General features: G+C 46.4%; 1 protein-coding gene across 4 annotated transcripts; it reads left to right on the top strand.

Moving 5' to 3' along the window:
* The first annotated feature begins 1,412 nt into the window (after positions 1-1,412).
* On the top strand, positions 1,413-23,118 carry Zkscan1 (zinc finger with KRAB and SCAN domains 1). 4 transcript variants are annotated; one of them, XM_005080439.4, is made up of 6 exons: positions 1,413-1,555; positions 10,373-10,885; positions 11,251-11,401; positions 13,599-13,690; positions 13,950-14,076; positions 16,653-23,118. In XM_005080439.4, the coding sequence occupies exons 2-6, from the start codon at positions 10,463-10,465 to the stop codon at positions 17,555-17,557; spliced, it is 1,698 nt and encodes a 565-aa protein (XP_005080496.1). In that variant the 5' UTR covers positions 1,413-1,555; positions 10,373-10,462; the 3' UTR covers positions 17,558-23,118. The 4 variants fall into 4 exon arrangements, with proteins under 4 accessions (XP_005080496.1, XP_012976247.1, XP_012976246.1 ...); XM_013120793.3 differs by lacking the exon at positions 13,950-14,076 and having other exon boundaries at positions 16,653-16,924; XM_013120792.3 differs by lacking the exons at positions 13,599-13,690; positions 13,950-14,076.
* Positions 23,119-23,764: the final 646 nt, after the last annotated feature.

Here is a 23,764-nt window from a genome sequence, read left to right as displayed (position 1 = left end):
AAGTTTTATTAGAAAGGGGAGGGAAGGAGGAAGGAAAGAGAAAAACGGTAACGGGTCAGAGACACAGAGACAGAGAGGACAGAAGAGAAGAGGGGACAGCAGGAAATTGAGTGGGAAGAGATGGTAAGTGGGCGAGGTCTGTCTTTTAAAAGGGTCCTTTGCACCTGTCTGCAGATTAGTAATCACAGAACCCTGGGCTGACCAGGGCACTGCCTGAGTGCGTTCTGTCAAGTGACAGGGGCAGGCCAGGATAACGCCGGATTCCTTCATTATTTGCAAATGCCTTTATGTTTCATTGTTACCTGCCAAGTATGATATTATCTACCTAGGTAACTGTAAACATGCCTAACTAAATTCTCTTTAATGGTTAAAGGAGTCAGAGGCCACTCTCAAATTGTTCACAGAGCCAGGATGGCAACCTTGCTGCTTAACCTGCAAAAAGCTGTAGGAAATGCAGAGGGGGCCTGGGCCGCTTTAAGCACAAGCCTAGTTTCTAGTCCATGGGTGAATAAAGGTGTCTCCTACTTCTCCGAGTGAATGGCTGGCTTCGTGTTGGGTGAAATACAACACTGCAATTGTTTTTTAGTTTTGAAGTGTTTTTTGTTGTTTTGTTTTGTTTTGTTTTACAAAGTTATCTCCCCCGAGCAGTAGCACCCAAGTTCCTGGATATGGCCTCTCTTTTGTGGACTTGTCTTGGAATGTAGAGGTAACCTTATTTCTGCATTGCCCACAAGACGGAGAAATGACGGCAGATACTGTCATAGGTTAGCAAAAACACCTTGAAGGTGAGAGTGTCTGTGATTCCTCTGAAAAATCCTTGTAAACTGCTGCAATAGCATACTCTCGGAGAGCAAAGCTCAGCATCCTTATAAGTAAGCTTTGTTTACCCGAAGGATAACTTTTGTCCACGGGCCAAATATTTGAAAACACCAGGCACTCAACTGGCACACCCCACCGGGCTGATTTGTGAAACCAGCCACCCCTGCCTTCACTTTGATCTTCCCTGGGCTACACCCTTGCTTCAGCATCTCTGCCACAGCCATACAATTACCATCGTCATTGCTTGACAATAACTGCAATTACTGCCTAGGATGGAAAAGACGGGGAGAAAGTAACAAATATAGGGTCTGAAAACACTGCAACAGAAAAATAAAAATAAAAACAAACAAACAAAAAAAAAAACAAAAACCAAAACTGAACCCCCTGAACAGGAAAACCCCACCATCTCCATCTGTCGCCTCTGGAACTGAAGACCTTGCCGGGTGTGGGGTGGAGGAGGGGATAAGGGTGGGGGTGGAGGGGGGAGTGACTCCCGGGGTGAGCAATTAGGAAGCCGAGATGCAAAGTCCTCCCGCGTTCCTAGAGAAGACCCGGAAGCGCGGCGCGGCCCCGGAAGGCGAGTTGCTGGCTTACTTCCGGTCTTTGTGACTCATTGTGTCTGTGGCGAGGCGTCGGGAGGGCCTAGGCCGGTGTGCGGTGCCCTTCGGCCGGGTGGAGCCCGGGAGTCAGCCGCGCTCGGGGGCTCGCTGTCCCCAGGCCACTCCGGAGACTCACGGTGAGTCTCTCGGCGGACTCTCACGAGGACGGGTGACCCGGGATGTGGGGCTGGGACGGGAGCCCCGCCGGATCCCGGGGCGCTGGCGTCCGTGGGAAGCCCTTCCGCGCCGTCACCTCCGCGGGACGCGATCTCCGCGTCCGGATCCTTCTCCGCCGCCGTTTGCTGGGGCTGCGGGGACAAGTGTCGCTGTGGGGTTTCCGTTTCGCCGCTGCCCTTCGCTCCCCCGGCCCTGGAGCTCTGCTCTGCGCTCGCCTCGAGGCCCTGCCGGCGTGTGCGGGCGCCTGCTGGTCCGTCTCTCCGCCTCCCGGGCCTGGGCGACAGCGCTGGAAGCCTGACAGTAGTTACGGAGAGCAGCAACCGGCTCTCGGCTTCGTGGGCTGCCTCCGAAGCCCCCGGCTGCGTCAGGCTTTTTAAATGTGCTGTCTGGGAAATAGTGTTTAGGTTCTCGCCTTGCTTGATCGGAGTGGGTGAGATGCGAAGGGTGTCTGGGAGTTGCATCCGGGCAGTAGGAAATTGACCAGCTTAATGACCTTGAATGAGACAAGACGTTTGCCAACCGTCAGCTTTATTATCCGTAAAGTTAACCGCTGGCCTCTGCTCAGAATGGCTCTTCCAAATTTGAAATGAGTGAAGTCGGTCAAATGTAACTGAAAAAAAAAAATCAGATCGCTTAACTGGGGACACTCCCCGTCCTTCCCCTGCCTTCCCTACACACACACGCACACACTTTGGTTATAGAGGGTGGCTGTCCCATGGCCTGGGACCAAAGAAAGCATTTATTGTACAGGGCAGTGCTAGGCGGATTGGAGGCAGTCAATAAATACTTGTTGGATTGTGAAGAGTTCATTGTAACCATATCAGCAAGTGAAGTTAGTAGAAAAGCCAGCCAAATGTGGGAAAACAGCTGTATTACAAGGGCTCTCTAGGAGATGTATCCAGATGGTTTCTTTAGGTTTGTCACCCCCTTGAATCACTACACAAGATCCTTACCCATTTTATTCAGTTTTTTTGGTTTTTCGAGACAAAAGTTTCTCTATAGCTCTGGAGGCTGTCCTGGAACTCTCTGTAGACCAGGCTGGCCTCGAACTCACAGAGATCCACCTGTCTCTGCCTCCCAAGTGCTGGCATTAAAGGCGTGCGCCACCAAAGCCCAGCCAGCTTCACCTTTCTGAAAATTACAGAAAGACCTGCTAGTAAATACTGTTATCTTTTGTTAATTTTTTTACTTAATCTCTGCATTCATAAATTCTTCAAATGGCTTATACTTTTTTAAATACAGCCAGACCCGTGTACTAAATCTTGCTTTTCATTCTGTAGTCAGTGGCATCGAGATTCTTTTAAGTATCCTTAGAAAAAAAGGGAGGGGGTCTCTCTAGTCCTGGCTGACCTTGGAATTCCAGCCACTGCCTCTGGAGTGCAGGGTTACAGGCACTTGTCACCACACTAGGCTACCTTTTAAAGACTAACTTTTTCATATTAACAAAATAGAGGATCATTTATTTAAACTTTCAAGACTGTGCCATAGAAGAAATACTGAACTTTGAGAAAAGAACCTTTGAAATAAACCAAGCTTGGAGCCCTTCGTCTTGGCAGAAAGTCATTTGTCTTTTCTTTGGTGAGGTCTGGTTGCTAGGCTGTGATCTTTCCTGAAGGAGATGATAAGTCAGAATGTTTCTCAGAGAAACCCCAAAGGGGGTTTTCTTGCCTCTCCCCTCTGTCCCTACCCCATTGCTAATAAGAACGCTGGAAAGAGGTTAAGTAGCTTGTTCCTTTGATGTGTGACTTTTTTTTTTTTTTTTTTTTTGGTTTTACGAGACAGGGTTTCTCTGTATTGTTTTGGAGGCTGTCGGTCCAGCCCGGCCTCGAACTCACAGAGATCCGCCTGCCTCTGCCTCCCGAGGGCTGGGATTAAAGGGGTGCGCCACCACCGCCCGGCGATGTGTGACTTCTTATTTGGAGGGGATTAATTCATTTGTCCCAGCCCATGCTGCCTTCGCTGTTACAGGATTTCCTCCACTGGTAGTCTTTTAGGCAGGCTGAAAATTGTACAAGTACATCTCTCGAACTTACTTTTTTAATGTTTTTTTTGTTTTGTTTTGTTTTCTGACCAGTCTTGGCTGTGTAGACAAGGCTGGTGCTGCATTGTTGTAGATTGCCCTGCCTCCTCTGTAGACCGACATGCTCCACTACACCTACCGTGCCCTGTTTCTGTCTTGCTGTGCTGAGGTTGAACCTAGGGCCTGTATATACTACATATCACCCAACCCTAGAGTTCATTTTTAAAAATCCAAACTTCCTCAGAGTTTCATAAGTCAATTTGTTTATCTTGAAGAAATATGGACTAGAAAATGAACAGGCAAAAAAGTAGTAACATGGTAAATTAAATCAGGTCGTGGTTGACTCAACCAGGGCCTTAGACTTCATGCGCTATGCCCAACGCCCTTCCTTTTTGTAATTTGTACTTGTTTTGTTGAGGTTTTGTGTTTGGATATCAATTTTTGACTTTTAAGATGTCTCATGTAACCCAGGATGTCAGTGAGCTTCCTGTCTTCCTGCTTCAACTTCCCAAAGTGCTGTGATTACATTTGTACCCCATACCTGACTCATATTTTCATGTGAGACAGGGTCTCAGAAAGTTTCCACAAAGTTACCCTGAACGTTTGGTCCTCCTGTCATGTATTTTTCTTAAGAGTGTTTGGGCAGGCATTTTAGCTCAGAGGTAGCACTCAGCATGCACCAGGTCTGCATTTGATCCCCAGCACTGCAGACATGATGACGATATTAATGTGCAGGCCTGGGGCGATGCTCAGTTGGTGACTTGTTTGCTGCACAAGCTGGAGGCTCTGAGGTTGGACCGCAGCACCCACGTGAAAAGCCAGGTGAGAGGCTGGCCAGCTAACCCAGCTGAATCAGCAAGCTCTGGGTTCAGGTGCGAGACCTTGCCTCAGTAAGGTAGGGAGCAATTGAGGTAGACATCCACTGTCAACCTCTGACCTCCACACACAGGCATACCACACTCTTGCTGGAAAAAAAAACAAAACATAAATTTAAAAAAAGAACTTGTCCCGAGATGTGACAGGGTTAGTTTCAGACTCTGGTCTAGTATTTACTTGCTCTGGGAGCTTAGGTAAGTAATTTACTGTCTGTAAACTGCAGCTTTCACATTACAAAGAGATGGTAATTGTGGCTGCCTCTTAAGACTGTTGGTGTGTGGTCCAGCGAAGTGCTCAGAGTGTTGTCGGCACCTGCAAATGTTGAGCATCAGTGATGGACAAGTGGCGTGTTAGCTTAGGTTTCAAGGTGGAGAGCTGGGAGAGCATGGTTGGGGTGCTGGTTTTAGAGTCTTCTGCTCAGTGGAGAAGGGTTTGTGAAGTGGGAAGGTTGATGGGGAAAGTGGAAACAGAACGGAGCCCACTGACTGGGGCTGTGAAGTTTAGGGAGAATCCAGAGTGAAGTAGATTATGGGTGGGTAGGGAGAAAAGAAGTAAAGAACCAAAGAGGCCAGGCTTGAGCTTGGATTAAACAGCAAATAAGAAGAAAGAGTTACTTCACTCAGACAGTTGTGTATGTAGCATCGTGTAGACTGCTTGCCTAGCATTCATGAAGCCCTCGATTTCATCCCCAGCATTGCATAAAACAAGTATGATGGCTCAGACCCGTAATGCCAGCATTCAGGAATCGGAGGCAGCAAGATCATAAGTTAAAGGTCATCCTCAACTACTTAGGGAGTTGCAGGCCAGCCAGGGCTACATAGTATGACCCTATCTCAAAAAATAGTTCACCCAGTGGGTGGTGGTGGCACATGACTAATCCCAGCACTCGGGAGGCAGAGGCAGACAGCTCTGTAAAGTCAAGGCCAGCCTGGTGTACAGAGTGAGCTCCAGGACAGCTAGAGCTGTTAAACAGAGACACCCTGTCTCAAAAAAACATAATCATAATAACAACAGAAATAAAAATTCTTTCTGATTCTGGAAGAGCCAGTGCTTTTTTTTTTTTTTTTTTTTTGGTTTTTCGAGACAGGGTTTCTCTGTGGCTTTGGAGGCTGTCCTGGAACTCGCTTGGTAATCCAGGCTGGTCTCGAAGAGTCAGTGCATTTGAGAAGGGAGGACTCAAGTTAAGATTAATTCCAGGCCCGACAGGTGAGATACCAGTAGACTATTTCCTGGCTGCTCACTGTTCAAGAGGGTGGGAGGGGACTGAGATACCAGGGATGGTTCTCCTGTGTGTACAGCTCAACTCCTCCTCCTCTCTTTAAGCTAGACTAACCAGAAGGTAATGTGTGTCTTGAAGGGTGAGTGAGTAAAGCATTGGCTGATGCCGGGCGTTGGTGGCGCACGCCTTTAATCCCAGCACTCAGGAGGCAGAGGCAGGCTGATCTCTGTGAGTTCGAGGCCAGCCTGGTCTACAGAGTGAGTTCCAGGACAGAGACACCCTGTCTCGTAAAACCAAAAAAAAAAAAAGCATTGACTGACAGTTAATAAATGGAGTGGGTGTTATTCTCTGCAAGAGTGATGTCATTGATCAGAGCCCATTCATGGGTCCATATAACTGGAACTCAGGGGGTGCAGTACTAACAGGAAGTGTGCAGTAGGAATGGAATAGAGGAGTAGAATGTGTCCCAAAGGTGGAGGCCCTTGACAACTGACATGTGTATCAGAGACTCGTGGACTTGAGGGGAACAGACATGCTCTCTAACAGTACCACACTGACCTTGTGTACTGGGATGGAAAGACGTCGTCACTGAACTGAACAACTGAACAGCATGTGGAGGAGTCTGTCAAAACAGCAGCTCCCCTCCCCCCACCCAGCCTGATAGACCTGCGTTCAATCCTCCAGATCCACACGGTAGAAGGAGACTCTGGAAGTTGCCCTCTGACCTCCCATAGCTCGCTGTGCATGTTTGAGTACACACAACTCTCTGCATGTGGGTGACAGCTGTGTAGCTTGGTCTGTTTGTGGGGCCCCCAGCTCTGGGATCAGGACCTGTTCCTGGGGCATGAGCTGGCTTTTTGGAACCTGTTCCCTCTGCAGGGTTGCCTCCCCCAGTCTTGATGCAGGGGGAGGAGCTTGGTCGTACCTCAACTTGATATGCCATGTTTTGTTGGCTCCCGTGGGAGGCCCGCCCCTTTCTGAATGGAGGAGGAGAGGATGGGGGGTAGGCAGGAGGTGGGGGGGAGGGAATGGGAAGAGAGAGGAAAATGGTTGGTATGTAAAATAAATGAAAAATTTTAGTAAAAAAATAAAATTTAAAACCAGCTGCCTACAAAAATTGCATTTCTGTTCTCAATATTTAGTATGCTATATTAATACTAAAAGATAATTTTTATGTTAGTACATGATTCCATTTCTACCAAATCTAATCAGTATTTTTAAGTGAGAACTGTATAATTATAAATGCTTTCCTAGTTTAATTACAGTTACTTATTTGGGTGCAGTCAAGTCAGTATAGGGAATCAGTTCTCTCCACCATGTTAGTCTCAGGGATCTACTCGGGTCATCAGGCTTATTAATGCCAGCTGCCTTTACCTACAGAGCCATCTTGCTGGCCCCATGATGCTGTGGTTTTGTAGGCGTAGGAGTGAAGCAATACTTCCAAAGACCGGAGCGTTCACATGGGAGGATTGCAATCGTGGTGCTCAGCAAGTGTTTCCATTTTCCATGTTTTTTTAATTAATTCAAACAGTATTTATTAAATATTTCTGATAGTGTGTTACAGCAAACGGTAGTAGGGATTGCAAATTGCCCCTACTTTTAATAGCAGAAGAGACAAAATACGATAGCAGTATCCCTAAGTATCCCTAACCAAGTGTAAGATTCCTTTTTTTTTTTTTTTTTTTTTTTTTTTTGGTACATTTAGTGTGAGTGGCTGGGGCCTGTCTCTGGAGGTCAGAGGAGGGCTAGCAGAAATTGTTTCTCACCTTCCTCCTGTGGATACCAAGGAAGGCGACTGTATCCTCAGGCTTGACAAGTCAAGCCGTCTCCCCAGCCCCTCCTGTGTAAGATTGAAGTGTCATGGAGCATTAGGGTTTCCAAAAATCTGACCAGTTCTTGCAAACTAACCAGAAAGTTGAGGCTTACTGTTACTAATGACTTCAATACCAACCTGGGGAGGTGGCTGGCTGGTCAGGTAAGTAAATGTACTTTCTACCAGGCTGATGACCTGAGCAACCCCGGGACAGGTAAGACAAATTGCCATTGAAATTCTTCATTTTGAAACATGTTAATGAGTTAGAAAACAGTTCCAGGTTTGTTTTTTAAAGGTTTATTTATTTGTGCTCATGTGTGTGCCAGGTAGATAGATTTCCATCTTGAGATGTGGATGCTGTGCTCTCTTGTGGCCCTTCAGGCACCTGAAGTACGTGGTGCACACAGACTCACAAAGGCACACACATGCTTTCAAGAGGAATGGGGGAATGCGCACATTAAAGATGATTCCAGAGCCAGATGGTGGCAGTGCACACCGTTAATCCCAGCAGTGGAGAAGCAGAGGCAGGCGGATCTCTGAATTCAAGGCAGTGGTCTACACAGTGAGTTCCAGTCACAAAAAAAAGATGGTTTCCAAGGTGATTGATAATTGGGTTTTTGGCAGTTAGTATTTCATAACGATAGGAATACTTCATTTTATAATCATTATTCCCAGACTTTTACCTTTTGATGGTATCATGCATTTAGCCCTCCCTCAATCACACTGGGTAAGCACTCTGATACTAAGATTTGTCCACAGCCCTACTCACACGTTTTAAAAGCCGCCTGCTTTCTCGTTTTGGTGTTGGTCTCATTGGGTTTTGTCAGCTGAGCTCCAGCACCCCCATTCTTTTGTCTTTACACATGAGTCCTGTGATTCCGGTCTCCTTGTGTCTTTAAAGTTGCCAGTCTCTCTTACAAAGAGGAGATTGGGTGGCCAGATGGAATAATCAGTTATTTCGCATAATGTAGCTCAGATAAGCAAGGGCCCGGCACAGAATCCAAAACTGAACAAGCAAGTTGAAAGGAGAGGTTCTTCCCTTGGGCTGTGAGGTCCGTAATGTGGAATGTGACAGCTCACCACTTAGACCAAGTGACCTCTTTGTAGGTTAAAGTATGACTTAATTTGTCTCACTTTTGGGGGGTCTGGGGAGCTGGCTTTGGTTTTCTGAGACAGAATTTGTCTATGTCATGCTGGCTGTCCTGGAACTTGATCTGTAGACCAGGCTGACATTGAACTCAGAGATCCACCTGTCTCTGCCTCTGCATTTGGTTTTTGTATGTTAAGATAGCTTCCTGCTGCCCAGACTGGTTTGGAACTGTTCTAAGGTTGAATTCCTGATTCTCTTGCCTCTGGCTCTCAAGTTCTCAGATATAGTTTTCTATACCTGCCTATTCCTACAAGTGCCGTCTTCTCCTCTATCCCTTCCTTTTTCCTTCCTTTCCCGTCTCCTCCCAGGACCTTTTCTCATTCTCTTAAAAGGGTCCTCAGTGTCCCACACTGGCTCTAAATGTGCCACGTAGCTGAGGATGACCTTAAACTCCCAAATGCTAGAATTACAAGCGTGTCACCATGCCTGGTTTATGCAAAGCTGTAGAGGTCCCCTGGCCTCGTGTGCATGCTAGGCACAAAGGTGGACTATGCCAGATCCCCAGCCCTCATTGACACTTGCTTTCTGTGTTACGGAAACGCAGCCTTAGACCCTCCTCAGCACTCATAAAGTAGTAAAAGTAGCTAGACGGTGTAGTCACAAGTCCTGTCTTCAAATTTGGCTTCAGGGTTAGTTACACATCTACTCCTGAGAATATTAAGCATTCTAAACCTCACTTACTTACATCGTCTGTATACAGATAATATATATATATATATATATATATTTTTTTTTTTTTTTTTGTCAGCTAGGCTTTGGTGATGGTGGGGTAGTGGTATCTATGTGTGCTATGCTTAACCTAGCTCTTAGCATTCACTGGACTAAGCATTGTAAATGCCCCTACTCTGTGATTTGCTGTCTCCCTGAAAGGACATTGCTCTGACTAAAGGCAAAACCCTGAGGCTAGAGACCACCCATAGAAGGCTTCTGTTTACAAACCTTAATATTAGAAATGATACCAAAGCCAGTGCAACTCTATGGTGGTTTTCTCTTTTGTGCTTGGAAACGTTCTTAGTGTCTTGATGTGTAGCCTTGTATGAAGGGTTAGCAGCACAGATAACTCTGAATGTGCACCCATGTGTGAGCGTTCTCATATACATGTGAGCATTCTCATATGCATGTGGGTACATGTGGGCCCACAAGACAGGTGTGGGTGCTGTTCCTCAGGTGCTGTCTGCCTCAGTTTCTTTTTGTTTTGTTTTGTTTTTTTGGTTTTTTGTTTTGTTTTGTTTTGTTTTTTGGTTTTTCGAGACAAGGTTTCTCTGTAGCTTTGGAGGCTGTCCTGGAACTCACTTTGTAGACCAGGCTGGCCTCGAACTCACAGAGATCCGCCTGCCTCTGCCTCCCGAGTGCTGGGATTAAAGGCGTGCGCCACCAACGCCCGGCTCAGTTTCTTTTTGTTGTTTTGTGTTTATTTTATTTTTTGTTGTTATCTTTCAAGACAGGGTTTCTTTGTTTAGTCGGCACTGTCCTGGAACTCGCTCTGTAGACCAGGCTGGCCTCAAACTCATAGAGATCCACCTGCTTCTGCCTCCCTAGTGTTGGGATTATAAATGTGTGCCACCACTGCCTGTTTTTGAGGCAGGGTCTCCCACTGGCCTGGAGCTCATCGAGAATGCTAGACTGTCAGGCTTTGGGCCCAGGGACCCACTTCCCTCTGCTTCCAGATCACTGTAAACCATTCTTTGTTTTCCTTTAGGAGTAGTGCAGAGACCAATAGAGAACCATTGCTGGGCCGGAGCCTCCAGGCTGACCCTGTTGGAGCCCACCACTTCCCTGAGCCTGAAGGATGACTGCTGAGTCCAGGGAAGCCACCGGTCTGTCACCACAGGCTGCACAGGAGAAGGACGGCATAGTCATCGTGAAGGTAGAGGAAGAAGATGAGGAAGACCACATGTGGGGGCAGGACTCCAGTGTGCAGGAGACACCACCACCCGACCCAGAGGTATTCCGCCAGCGGTTCAGGCGCTTCTGTTACCAGAACACTTTTGGGCCCCGAGAAGCTCTGAATCGACTAAAGGAACTTTGTCATCAGTGGCTTCGACCCGAAGTCAACACCAAGGAACAGATCCTGGAGCTGTTGGTGCTGGAGCAGTTCCTGTCTATCCTGCCCAAAGAGCTGCAAGTCTGGCTGCAGGAGTACCGGCCTGACAGCGGGGAGGAGGCCGTGACTCTTCTGGAAGACTTGGAGCTTGATCTGTCAGGACAGCAGGTAAAAAGAAGGGCCTGTTGTGTGAGAAGGACGTAGACTCAGGAGCTGGCTCAGAGGGAGTGTTTGGGGCAAGTCGTTCTTGCTCCCCTGTTCCTCTGGGCTCTTCCAAAGAATTCTGGGGAATGGGCAGTATGGCTCAGTTCTAGAACATGTGCAGGACATTTATGAGGCTCTGGGTTCAGTGGCTGACCATGGAGGCGAGGGGAAAGTACTCTGGCTACATCCATTGGCACACGTAGAACCTTTACTTTAATATTCCTAATTCCCATTTTAAAAGGAACTTACTAGGCCAGGCATGTGCTGAAGCGGGTGGAGGAGTTCAGGCCAACCACAAGTTTTACCCAGAAACCATTGTCTTCCCCCAGGTCCCAGGTCAAGTTCATGGGCCTGAGATGCTCGCCAGGGGGGTGGTGCCTCTGGATCCAGTTCAGGAGTCCTCAAGCTTTGACCAGCACGAAGCTACCCACTCTCACTTCAAGCATTCATCTCGAAAGCCTTGCCCCTTGCCATCCCGAGGTAAGAAGCTGGGCTCACTCGTAGAAGAGAAGGAAATAATGCAGGTTAGAGGTGTGGCATAGTTGGTAGAGTGCTTGCCCCTCGTACATGAGGCACTAGGTTCCATCACCAACACTGCATGAAGTGAGGCATGGTGACACACTCCTTTAATCCTAGCCTTCTGGAGACAGAAGCTGGTGGGTCTCTGAGTTAGAGGACAGCCCAGAGGTATACATAGTGAGTTCCAGGCCAGCCATGGCCACATAGCAAGACCCTGACTGAAAAGCAAAACAAAAAAGCAGGCATGGTGCACACTTGTAACACTAAGGACAGAAGGTTCAGAATTTCAGGGTCTTCCTCAACTACACAGTGAGTTTGAGGTAAGCCCAGGTCAGTAAAGAGGTGAGACCTCGCCCTCTCCCCCTCTGGACAAAAAAGGAAGGGAAGGCTGGGTGGTGGTGGTGTGCACTTTTAATCCTAATAACCAAGCAAGCATGTCTCCCTATGAGGCACCTGCTAACACGGAGCGCGGCACTTCCATCTTAGACCTTTTATTTGCTCCCCTTTCCCCAACTTCCTTTTTTTTCTTCCCCAAGACAGGGCTTTACTACGTAACAGTCTTGGCTTTCCTGGAACTAGCTGGTCTTGAACTCACAGAGCTCTGCTTGTCTCTGCTGGGATTAAAAGCGGTGTTCTGTCTGCACATAGCCCTGCAGGCCACAAGAGGGCTCCAGATCCTGTTACAGATGGTTGTGAGCCACCCTGTGGTTGCTAGGAATTGAACTCAGGTCCTCTGGAAGAGCAGTCAGAGCTCTTAACCTCTGAGCCATCTCTCCAGCCCCACATCCTTCTTCCTTAAGTTTGTTACAGAGTTATGGAAGAGTTAAAGTATGCTCCTCGCCAGTGTCTTTATTTGTGAGGTCATTTAGCGGAGGACTATTAGAGGTTAGAGCCTGAAGAAGCATTCTCTCTCCCAGGCATCCTGGAAGACAGCCAGCCGACATGTGCAGCACCTGTGTTGACTCCCTTCTGGGACTCTTGAGTTCTCCACAAGCAGATGTTACAGTGGTGGCACTGGTGTCAGCTGGGGAGGATACTCGGGCCTGAGCACAGGATTGTTGCTTCAGGTAGTTAGGAAAGTGGTTTTAGAGACTGCAGCTAGAGTTATTGTTTACTAAATTGTTCTTGAATGAATTGAGATGAGGGTTTGTTCTCAATTTCCTCTCTTGTTCATCTTCCAGTGTCGTAACCCTGAGAAGGCGAGTGTTAGGGTCTCGTTTTTGTGTGTATTTCACCTCCCAGGTGGGAGCAGCCGGGTGCAGAGATTTACTTGTAGTCTGCTTCTGTGGTCCTTTGTAGCTGGTGCCATCCTGTATCTGCCAGCAGCTTCCCAGATCCAGTGAGGCTTGACAAGGGGCAGGGAAGTGAGAATTTTAATGTTGGAGTTTAATGCTTTTCTTCTTGTTATCGTTGCATGTAGTTGATAATCTATGCTATGTTGGATGTCTTTGTTGTGCCTGTTGGCCCATGCCTTCCTGCATCTGCATGTCTCATCAACACTTAAACAGAGTGCATGTTTTATCAAACAGCTACCGTGGTCAGATAAGAGGGGGAAAGGGCCAGAGTGACAGAAATGTGCTTACAAGTATGGAGATCCCTGCTCCCCTTTCACGCCCGCGTACCTGTGATCTTGAAGATGTGTTGCTCACAAGTGTAGGCAGAGAAGGGAGTCTAGTACCTGGTGCTGCTCTCGTGCTCACGAAAGCTGAGACTAGGAACCCGTGTTCTGGACTGGACCTACTATTCTAAACTGAGTGACGTTACATGGTCACTACTCTCTTTGGGGCTTCATTTTCTCCTTTTAAAGTTTGGACCTGGTGATTTTAAGGACCCTTCTAAGAGCTCTTTGTGGCCGGGCATTGTGGCGCACACCTTTAATCGCAGCACTCAGGAGGCAGAGGCAGGCGGATCTCTGTGAATTCAAGACCAGCCTGGTCTACAGAGCGAGTTCCAGGACAGCCTCCAAAACAATACAGAGAAAAGGTCTCTGGGAAGCTGAAGTCTTGCTTCCTACCAATGGTGTCCTGTGGAGCTATCTTTTTAGTGGCTAAACATCAAACAGAGAATATGCTGGTCTAGGAAGGCGAATGCCAGGGCTCTTCACTGAGAGAGGCTCAGAGAAGAGCTGTTTTACTCACAGCCCCTTTCTCCTCCTCAGCTCTCCCTGCCACCCACGTTCCTGCCCCTCATCATGAGGGGAATCCCAGAGACCAGGCGATGGCATCTGCACTATTGACCGCAGATTCCCAGGTGAGCCATGGGCCCCTCTTCCCTCCTGAGACCCTGTGTCTGCCCCTTTCAGGAACATCTTTTATGAGCCTCTACCAGGTCCCTTGCTCTTGGTACCCACAGAAAAGCCCTACTCCCCTCAGTGTTAGTATCCTTCCACCACACCCCCTCAGTCCACCAGGGTCTGGCCATGTGTGCTTTCCTAGTGTCCCACAGTCCTGCCATTAGCTCTGTCCCTGACCTCAGGTTTGCTGAGCGTGGGGATCTCCTGTTATTTCAGGCAATGGTGAAGATCGAGGACATGGCCGTGTCCCTCATCCTGGAGGAATGGGGATGTCAGAACCTGGCTCGGAGGAATCTCAATAGGGACAGCAGGCAGGAGAATTTGGGGAATGTGTTTTCCCAGGGTAAGACTGATGCAGAATTCCTGTCTGCTAAGATTGTTTTACTTCTGTGTTGGTTAGCAAGGGATAACATTTGTGTTCGTTGAGTTCCAAAGGCGTGGTACTCCAACTCCCTAGTGCCTTGAGGTTTATTACCTCTAGGTCATTCTGTTCTTTGAAATCAGAAATGAATTCTTGTGCTTTGAGTCTCTCAGTTCCCTGGGAGGATTCTTTCTGCTCTGGTGCTTGCCTCTATCCTAGTAGAGGTAACCAGTCAAACTGACCACCAGTCCAGTTCCAGCCCATTTTTACCACGTTCCCAAATTTACCAAGACATCATCCTCCTTGGATGTCTGTCTTTTTTTCCATTCTGTAGAGATTACTCAATATTTATGTTGCGATCCTCTAGCCAGGCTCCCAGGTCCAAATCCAATGTTGATCATCTGTGAAGAACTGTTGGTGCTAAGAGTGTACGAAGAGTGGAGTAATTCAAGGGGCATCAGATAGAAAATGACCCATCTGACTGACAGCTGTTGCATGGGCCTCTCCGAGATCTTAGGCCTAGGACACAGTGCCACCAGAAGCCAAAGGAAACCTCATAGCAAGATCTCCACCTTGAGTGGACAGAGGCAGGGAGAGCAAAGTGGGTGTGGAGAAGCTCAGGTCTGGTTTGAAAACCGGCGGAAAGGGGCAGATGGTGTTTAGGTGCTCGTTCCTTACTCTGAATAGAAATTAAGAACTGGTCTTTGTTTATAAGCTATCACAGCTAGAACCTTTGAGGGAAACCAAAGAAACACTCTTGAGAATTGTCCAGCTAGTCAAGGACCTTTGCTTGGGATCCAAAAGAAGTAGACCAGCTTTCTCTTCTCCACGCTTGGCTCAGTGGTTGTGGTGATTTCATCAGCAAGTCAAAGGTTAGGTATTACCAGCTCTAGTCCCAGCATTCAGGAGCCGGCTGGGATAGTGCAGATCCTCTTGCAGTCTTCACTTAAAAGCAGAGTGAGGGGCCAGTGGAGAGGCTCAGTAGGGAAAAGACACACTTGCTGCCAAACTTAACAACCTGAGTTCAGACCCAGGAACCACATGTGCAAGGGAGGAAGCTGAATCTCACAGTTTGTATTCTCCATACATACACCATGGTTCACACACACACAAAATACTAAATAAATAAATAAATAAAAATTTCAGGAGGTGCTGAGGGGTGTGAGAGACGGCTCAACAACGAAGAGCACTGGCTGCTCTTCCAGAGGACCTGGGTTCAGTTCCCAGCACCCACATGGTGGCTCACGACCATCTGTAACTCCAGATCGAAGAGATCCATGCCCTCTTCTAACTTCTGCAGGCACCAGGCGTGCACATGGTACATAGACATACACATACAGGCTGTGCACACACACACACAAATTGTAAGTTGTTGTTGTTTAAATAGGGATACATGGGATATAGTAGTGAGCAATAAAAATTAAACTTCACAATTTTAGTACGCTGGCTGCGAAAATACAGAGGTTAAGTCTACACTGTAGAATTTCTCTTCTGGTTCTTTGATTACAGTCTCAGGAATTGTCTCTTTACCGTAAGTCTCAGCTATCAGTTGGTGAAGATGGCTCCTTCATCCCTTCTCTGTTACAAGAGCTCAGGTAGCTCTGTGCTGTTCTTCCTGGTAGAGAAAAACTGCTTGCTGTGATCTCCTGGGCTCAGGGCTCCTTGTTACTTGCTGTCTCCTTGTTGACAGAGTGTGGCAGAACTAGGAAGTGTCTACATCGCCTTCCCTCTGCTGACGCCACTAACCAATTCCTCAGAATGACTTGACTCTTCTCTTTTTGTAAGACTTACAAGTATTTGCTGGAAATGCAGTCTGGCTTTCTATTTCTTATTATTGTATTTTATTTTTGAGACAAGTTCTCATTGTTTAGCCCTGGCTGTCCTGGAACTCACGGGGATCTGCCTGCCTCTTCCTCTCTGGTGCTGGGATTAAACTCACAATGTGGCTTATTTTCCTTTCTTGACACAGTGTCTCTATGTAGCCCTGGCTGTCCTGGAACTCCATATAGAACAGACTAGCCTTAAACCCCCAGAGATTTGCTTGTGTCTGCCTTCAGAGTGCTGTGATTATAAGCATGTGCCACCACAGCAAGCTGTAACTTTGTAAATATGTTTTCTTTCAAATTAGTTATTAGGTGAATATATAATAGAACAAGGCTGAAGCTTCTCAAGTTCTTATCCGTCCATACTTTCTCTGCTCACTCCTCAGCATGCCATGCCTGTTTACTCACAAACTTTTCACTCTTTATTTTCCTTTTCCCTTTGAGATAGGTCTTGCTATGTAGTGTAGCCCAAACTAGTCTGTCACGGTAATTCTCCTGCCTCAACCTATTGAATGCTGGGTGTGCACCGCTATGCCTGGCCTAATACTATGATTTCCTGCATCCCAGCTCTACATTCCATTGTCGGGAAATTTTTCCCTTTTTTCTACTTTTATCTTTAATGATGCGAAGCCATTTCCCCAGGTATATAGAAGCTTCTTAGAAAATAATGTCACTGTATCACACCTGTATTCAGAAGAAAATGGTGCTATTTGTATTTTCTATTTATTGTGTCAGGTTCTGAGAACAGGAATGGGAAAGAGTCAACCTCAAAGGCTGAAGTCAAAGAAGATTCCACCTCACATGGGGAAACAGCAGGAAGAGTCCAGAAAGAGTTTGGACAGAAACGTGAACAGCAGGGCAGAGTAGTCGAAAGGACAACTCTTTTTCTTCAGAGGACCCCTGAAGAAAAAACTGGCAAAGAGAAGAAAGAGCCCGGGCCTCCCACAGCCAAGGAAAAAAGGCCCACTGCAGGAGAGAGAGGCCCAAGGGAGAAAGGCAAAGGTCTGGGACGAAGCTTCAGCCTGAGCGCAAACTTTAATAACACCTCCGAAGAGCTTCCGGCAGGAGCAAAGACTCACAGGTGTGATGAGTGTGGAAAATGCTTCACGAGAAGCTCCAGCCTTATCCGCCACAAAATCATCCACACTGGAGAGAAGCCCTACGAATGTAGCGAGTGTGGGAAAGCCTTCAGTCTCAACTCAAACCTTGTCCTACATCAGCGAATCCACACAGGAGAGAAACCTCACGAATGTAACGAGTGTGGGAAAGCCTTCAGCCATAGCTCAAATCTCATCCTGCACCAGCGCATCCACTCTGGAGAGAAACCCTACGAATGTAACGAGTGTGGCAAAGCCTTCAGCCAGAGCTCAGACCTCACGAAGCACCAGAGAATCCACACGGGGGAGAAGCCCTATGAATGTAGTGAGTGTGGGAAAGCTTTCAACCGAAACTCATACCTTATTTTGCACCGGAGAATTCACACTCGAGAAAAGCCCTACAAGTGCACTAAGTGTGGCAAGGCCTTCACCCGGAGCTCAACACTCACCCTGCACCATAGAATCCATGCCAGAGAGAGAGCCTCGGAGTACAGTCCAGCCTCTCTGGATGCCTTTGGAGCCTTCCTGAAAAGTTGTGTGTAAAGCAATAGTGTGTCATCAAACCATTACCCCACTTTTGTTTCTAAACTTATAATGACACCATCAAATTGTTTGAGAAGTCACGTGTAAGGATCCTCAAGAGTTACATCAACGGTGTTCTGCCTTTGGGTGGTCTGTAGGCGTGTAATTCTTCCAGTCCTTGTAAGGGAGAGCTGGTCATCCAGATAGTCTTCAAGATATTTCCACTCAAGATAAAAGCACACACCGTGAAATGCCAAGCTTTGCAGTAGTGGATGCAAATCAAGACCGCTCTGAATATTAGACTGAAGTTAAAAAGCCACTTATTGCCAACAAGCCCTACTCGGACAACCTTTATTTCTCAGTGAAGAGAGATGGTTAATACAAAAACTACATTGGGACATGCTGCTCGAGCAAGTTATATATCCAGAAAGTAGTATATCTGATCACTGGTAGCCTGCCAAAGCTAAAGAAATCTAGGACTGCTGATCAGAATCAAACCAAAGATTTCTGTCTCTCTGAAAGAGAGGGTATATGCACCAGTTTGTAGTTCTAAGGACTGTGGCAGATGTGGGTGGCTATGCCATCATCAGCGAGATCAGTCCTGCTGAAATAGCAACAATTCAAGAAGCTTCTATCCCTCTTCAATGCCCCTAAAGCACTCTAGCACTCCTAAATGCACTCCCCACAAATTGGCACTTGATTATATACCGTCTTTTAATCTTTTATCATTCATTGTATGGAAGCTTTTATCAACCCCCACCACCCCCCCAAAAAAAAAGATGCTTCAGCTGTCAAGAAATCCAGTTATGTTCCTGACAGCACAGCATTGGATGCAGTACTAAACACACACAAGGCACTCCTTATGACAGACTTCCCACAGGACTATCATATCGTACCTTCAGAACTATAACTTACTCTAGGGTCAATGTTATTTTTGTCCTAAATATAAGCAAAAACTTGCTTAGCTGCCTGCAGAGAGACTCTGTAAACATGGATCAGCAAGTAAATACCACAGAGTGTCAAAATGACTTACTGTCATCCACTTACAGAAGAGAAATAGGAACACTAACTATAATGTTTTTGTTTTTTTGTGTGACATCATTCACGAAAAGCTCTTATTGGCCAGAGTTCTTTTCGGTCAGCTGCTTGAATGGTTGTCTTTTGAGCACTTGCTGAGTTATCCAGAACTTAGCTAATCTCTTCAAAAGACGCAGTGGGTTTTTGTTGTTATTGTTCTTTTTGTTTTTAGTTCTCAGAAAAAGGGAGTTAAAGGGAGCGTTTTTTCCGCATTTGACCAGAAACTTGCAGAAGCATCTGTTGTTAGTTGGCAGTGGCTGAAGGTGTCCTCTTTGCTCTGAGAAGTTCACCACCACACTGTGGTATGGTTGGTCATGTCATTGTGTTTAATAGCACACAACATCTTCTTTACCTCTCAGAAAAGACTGAAGTGAGGTTAGGGGACTTTAGCCTTTCCTGATATCTCTGCAGATGGCTTCCCAGAAGCTCTTGATGGAGACTTGATACAACAGGAGACCCAAGTCTGGGCCACCTAGGTGTCAGGGGCTTGAACATGACTGTGGAGAGCCCTGAAGAACCCTAGAAACATAAGCTAAAGACAAACTTGGAGATCACTAATGTGAACACCCCACATACGGTTTGAGATTCCTCTCAAGAAACAGCTGACGTCATCTAGCACCAGTTGTTCTCTGACCAGCAGCGAAAGTCTGTGAGACACAACAGTGGGTCTCATCGGGCTGGGACCTGTGTGGCCTCGGCTCTGTGTCAAACTAGAATCCTACAAGGGACCATTCTCTGGTCCCTCTTTGACTTTATTTCTTAGAGCAGTCACACATGAATGCTGGTATCTGACTGTTTCCTCCATGCTGCCTGTGAGTGTTTCTGTCCACCCAACTGAGAAGCAGCGGAGCTGCTCTGGAGGCCGCCCTGGCTCACTCTGGAGGGAGGCGGGGGTGGAGATGCTTTAAGGCTCTTCCTAAAGGAGTGAGGTGTGCTGATGGTGGCAAGAAGGTTCAGGACTCCCGGAGCCCATCCAGACACTGATTTTGATCCCAAGAAAACACCGGTCATGTCCCTGTCGACTGCTCCTACACAGACATATACAACTACATGCTGACATACAAGGCCTTCGCTCTAAGGCCTTGTTTTTAAATGAAATTAAGACAGACCTGTGCCCCCCATCCCTCATTTGATTCCCATTTTATTGGGACATCTTAACTATTAGGTAGTCCCTGGAATGGCTTCAGATCTTCCACAGATGCACTCCTGGAGGCAGCCGTTTGAAGCTGTGTTTTTCTTAGGAAGCAGCCTATCAAAATGTCTTCAGTGCTCTGCACAGTATCACTGCGGCATGGTCCAAAAGACTGACATTTAGTGCTCAGGATGGTTGTTACCAGTTTAAGTGCTTACTAGTTAATTATAGCATGCTAGTTGACCTGATGCCACATTTTGAAAACTTTAAGTGAAATGTACCCTTATGACAAAAGTCGAATTCTTCAAGTTGTAGACTTTGTACTTCAGCCTGGTAGGCAAAGCTAAGCGTAGATGTGTGAGACACCTTGATATGTAAAGCACTTGGTATTAAAGGCATGAACGTGAGACTGCACAGTGTGTGTGACATGTGGGACAGTCCACACCCTACATACATCAGAAAATTGATTCCAGAACAGGACCTAGACTGAGTGTGATGTTTGGCAAAGCTTACACTGTAAATAAACTCTTAATGTCTGTGAGGTCAACTTTATAGTACTCATTCTTTGGACATGAAATTCCCTTGGTCTGTTCCAGTCATGCAGTAAGTACCAGAAACTGCCAAGAGAGCTCAGTCTTAACTCCAAAGCATCCACAGGAAGAAACAAGTGTGGGGAAATGTTAAAGAAATAGTAAGAATGTACAACTTACAGAACTTGTTAAGTTGGGTACCTCGATATATTTTGTAAGGCCATAATGTCAGTGTGTTTTTGTACCTTACCCCTTCTGTCATTCTTTATATTCCTTGTAAACATGTGTTCCAGACTGTGGAACAGAACGCATCCCTGAAGAAAAAAAAAGTGAAGCTTTGGAGTAATTAAGAAACTGATGTGGTTATAAACATAATTAGTTCACAGAATTAGGGATGGGAGAAAACTCAGGCTGGTACTTGTTGAGTCGAGAGAAAAGTTTGTGAGAAGAGTCAGTAGAAGACAAAAGTGGAGCACCTTGTGTAAATGACCCTTCCGGGCGGCCTGGTCTATATTAACCAGAGGGAATGGTGGGTCCTGACTTGGCAGTGGGCAGAGGGTCAAATATAATATATTTGAGGGGAATGTACACTTAGCGGAGGACAGGGAGTATACAGAACAGAACCGTAGTACCTCAGTTCTGTTTTCCCTCTCAGAAAGTGTGCTTTGACAAGTGGGGACCCCGTCACAGGAAGGGCTCCTTTCCAGGACACATGCCTGGGTCTTGGCAGGGAGGTGGGGGCTGTCTCAGAGTTTGAGAAGCATTGAGAGATCTGCTTTGACTCTACTGCAAGGTCCTGGCCTTGCTCCCATTTTCTAGCACATTTATGTTTAGGAGATGGTGTTTTAATATTTACTGATTTAAGTGTTTATCCTAGAATTCTCAACCTGATGTGTTTATCAAAAGGGAACTTAATCAGGTTCATCTCACCACCTCATGGAAGACTAATTTTGTCATTTGGAGTGACAGTGCTGACACACTCAAGACAGCAAGCTTGCCACAAGAGCCTTTCTGTGTCCCACTGTGAGCAGCTCTCAGAAGAATGTATGAGGGAGGGCTAGGGATGTGCTCCAATCCCCACTGCTTCAAAAGGATGTGGCACACACCTACAATCCCAGCACTTGGGAGGTAGAGGCAGAAGGGTCAGGAGTTTGGGATTTTCCTGTTACATAGCAACTTTGAGACCAGCCTGAACTGCAAGAGATCCTATTTAAAGACAAAAAAGTATATAAACTATCTATAAGGGAGCTGTGCTTAGTGGTGCAGGCCTGTAATCCCAGCACTCAGGAGGCTGAGACAGGTCACAAGTTCACAGCCAGCCTGTGTCCACAGAAATAGGAATACGGTGGGATTCTCTATTAGGGAAGCAAAGGTCTGAATGGAACCAGAGAGGCAAACTTAAATGGTATAAGTAGATCACAGAAGTTAGGGTAGATTTTTATTTCAGCTACTATTAGAGACAATGAGCATCGCTGGAAAAGTTTTCCTAACAGATCTAGACTTCGCTCTTCATATTGGAAACACTACTGTGCATTTTAAAAGCAGTTACTTATTTTGCTATTCGGATTTTTTATTATGTCTGAAAATAACCTGTTTTGTTTTTCAAAACTTTGTAAAACAAACTTGAAGTTACAAGTAAGGTAAGCCATCTCCAATACTGCAGGTTAAATATAAGTTTGGAAAATCCCTTTGCCATCCCATAATAACTAATGTCTTAATATAAGAAGTTAGTTTCGTGTTGTCTGGTTCTCTTTCCTAGTTGATACCAATCTCATGTTTTTTCTCTAGTCTAAACAGCAGAATAGAGAGAGTGAAGGTTAGCCAACTCTGAACCATGGTCCCAAATGGAGAAACAGTGAGTCATGGACTTGGAGTTGTTCTGGTTCGGGGGAGGGGGGGTTGTTTTTAAATCTTGGAGGTTGCAACATGCCCCCTTCCAAAGACTGACTCAACTTCAAATACTCAGTCATTAGCCAAATTAATGATCTCAGTTCACAAGCACTTGTTAAGTAAACGTGATGCATTGCTTGAAGATAGAAACAATGAGGTTTGTGAGAAATTGGATCAAAACTTGTATTTCATTCCAGTTGTAGATTGGTAAGTTCTTTTGGTCCACAAAAGGGTGACCAGTCACACTGAGTCTCACTTAATGCTGTAGTCTCCAGACAGACGGATGTGTTACAAAAGAATGGCCAAGAAAGTGCTGAGGGCAGAGACTTGATGGGGGCTGTGGGGGGACATTGCTTGCTCACCTTCCTGTCTGTCTTAATGGTAACAGCTTGAAGTTTCTAGTCTGCGCCAGCTGGACTGGGAGTGTGAGATTTAGCCCAGACCCCTCAGTGAGGGGTGTGGCTAAGAAGAGTGTTTGCTAGAATCCCCCAATAATAGGTTATGGTGAGGCTCAAGAGCGGAGCACTTGCCTAGCATATGCAAGACCCTGGACTGCTCTCTAGATCTGTACCAGCTCACTGCAACTCGGGAGGTGTGGTGACACGAAGATTGACATTAAACAAACATCCTATCCTGAGAAGCAGTGTTAAGGGTTAGGGTGGTTATGCAAGCAAAAACAGTTGAGTATTTTTATAAACTTTAAAGATTGTTACAACCAGGTCAATATGGTAAGCGTAAAACTATAACTCAGGCACTGTCTTTGTGCTTATGGGCTAGATAACCCATCCTGTTTCATCCATTCCCAGTTAATATTAGCATCGTTAGACCCAAAGAAGAAACCTTGTGTGTCAGCAGGATTAAATCATTGCTATTAAAAACTGGATATTTGACTTGACCAGACTCTGACTAGTCCAGACGCTTAGTAGATGTTCAATAAATGATTTAAAATGGAATTTGCTTTAAATCCTCATTCATACTCCTTTTCACTGGGCAGTGGTGGTGCACGCCTTTAATCCCAGTGCTTGGGAGGCAGAGGCAGGTGGATCTGTGTGAGTTCAAGGCCAGCCTGGTTTGCAGAGCAAGTTTCAGGACAGCCAGGACTATTAGAGAGAGAAACCCTATTGGGGGGCGCTCCTTTTAATAAATAATGAAGTTTAGGAGAAAAACGGGTCTCTTGGTTTTGTTTCTTTGTTTTCCTTAAAGCTGGAGAACTCTTTTGAAGTGAATTGAAGCATGGTTGAGAGCTAAAGTTTGAAAAGATACGTAGAAGGCTGGGCTTGTAGTGAAGTTGGTAGAATGTTTGCCCTAACTCCAGGTTCCACCTGCACCACCTAAACCAGATGAGGTGGCACTGGGGCAATGGGGTAAATGTGAGGCCAGCCTGGGCTGTGTGAGATGGAGGAGAGAGAGAGAGAAAAGAGTGGTCCACTTAAGGAAATGCTGAAGTAGTAAAGTTAGCAGAAAAAGCTGGAGATATAGCAAGGGTTCTGTTGTCTCCTGGGTGTTGGTAAAACAATTGCCAGCAGGCAATACTGGTGATGTTTCTGTGTGGACATGTTTGTTTTTGTTTTAACATCCCTTGCTTATGTTAAAGTTAGA

The sequence above is a fragment of the Mesocricetus auratus genome, unplaced genomic scaffold (assembly GCF_017639785.1).
Source record: "Mesocricetus auratus isolate SY011 unplaced genomic scaffold, BCM_Maur_2.0 Super-Scaffold_100025, whole genome shotgun sequence".
In the NCBI taxonomy this organism is placed as follows: Eukaryota; Metazoa; Chordata; class Mammalia; order Rodentia; family Cricetidae; genus Mesocricetus; species Mesocricetus auratus.
Note: the sequence above shows the minus strand (reverse complement) of the source record. Positions and strands in the feature narration are given on the sequence as shown.

Coding starts and splice junctions, on each gene's coding strand:
- Zkscan1 (XM_005080439.4), top strand. CDS start 10,463: ATGACTGCTGAGTCCAGGGAAGCCACCGGTCTGTCACCACAGGCTGCA. Junction 10,886..11,250: donor TTGATCTGTCAGGACAGCAG/GTAAAAAGAAGG, acceptor GTCTTCCCCCAG/GTCCCAGGTCAAGTTCATGG. Junction 14,077..16,652: donor GGGGAATGTGTTTTCCCAGG/GTAAGACTGATG, acceptor TTATTGTGTCAG/GTTCTGAGAACAGGAATGGG.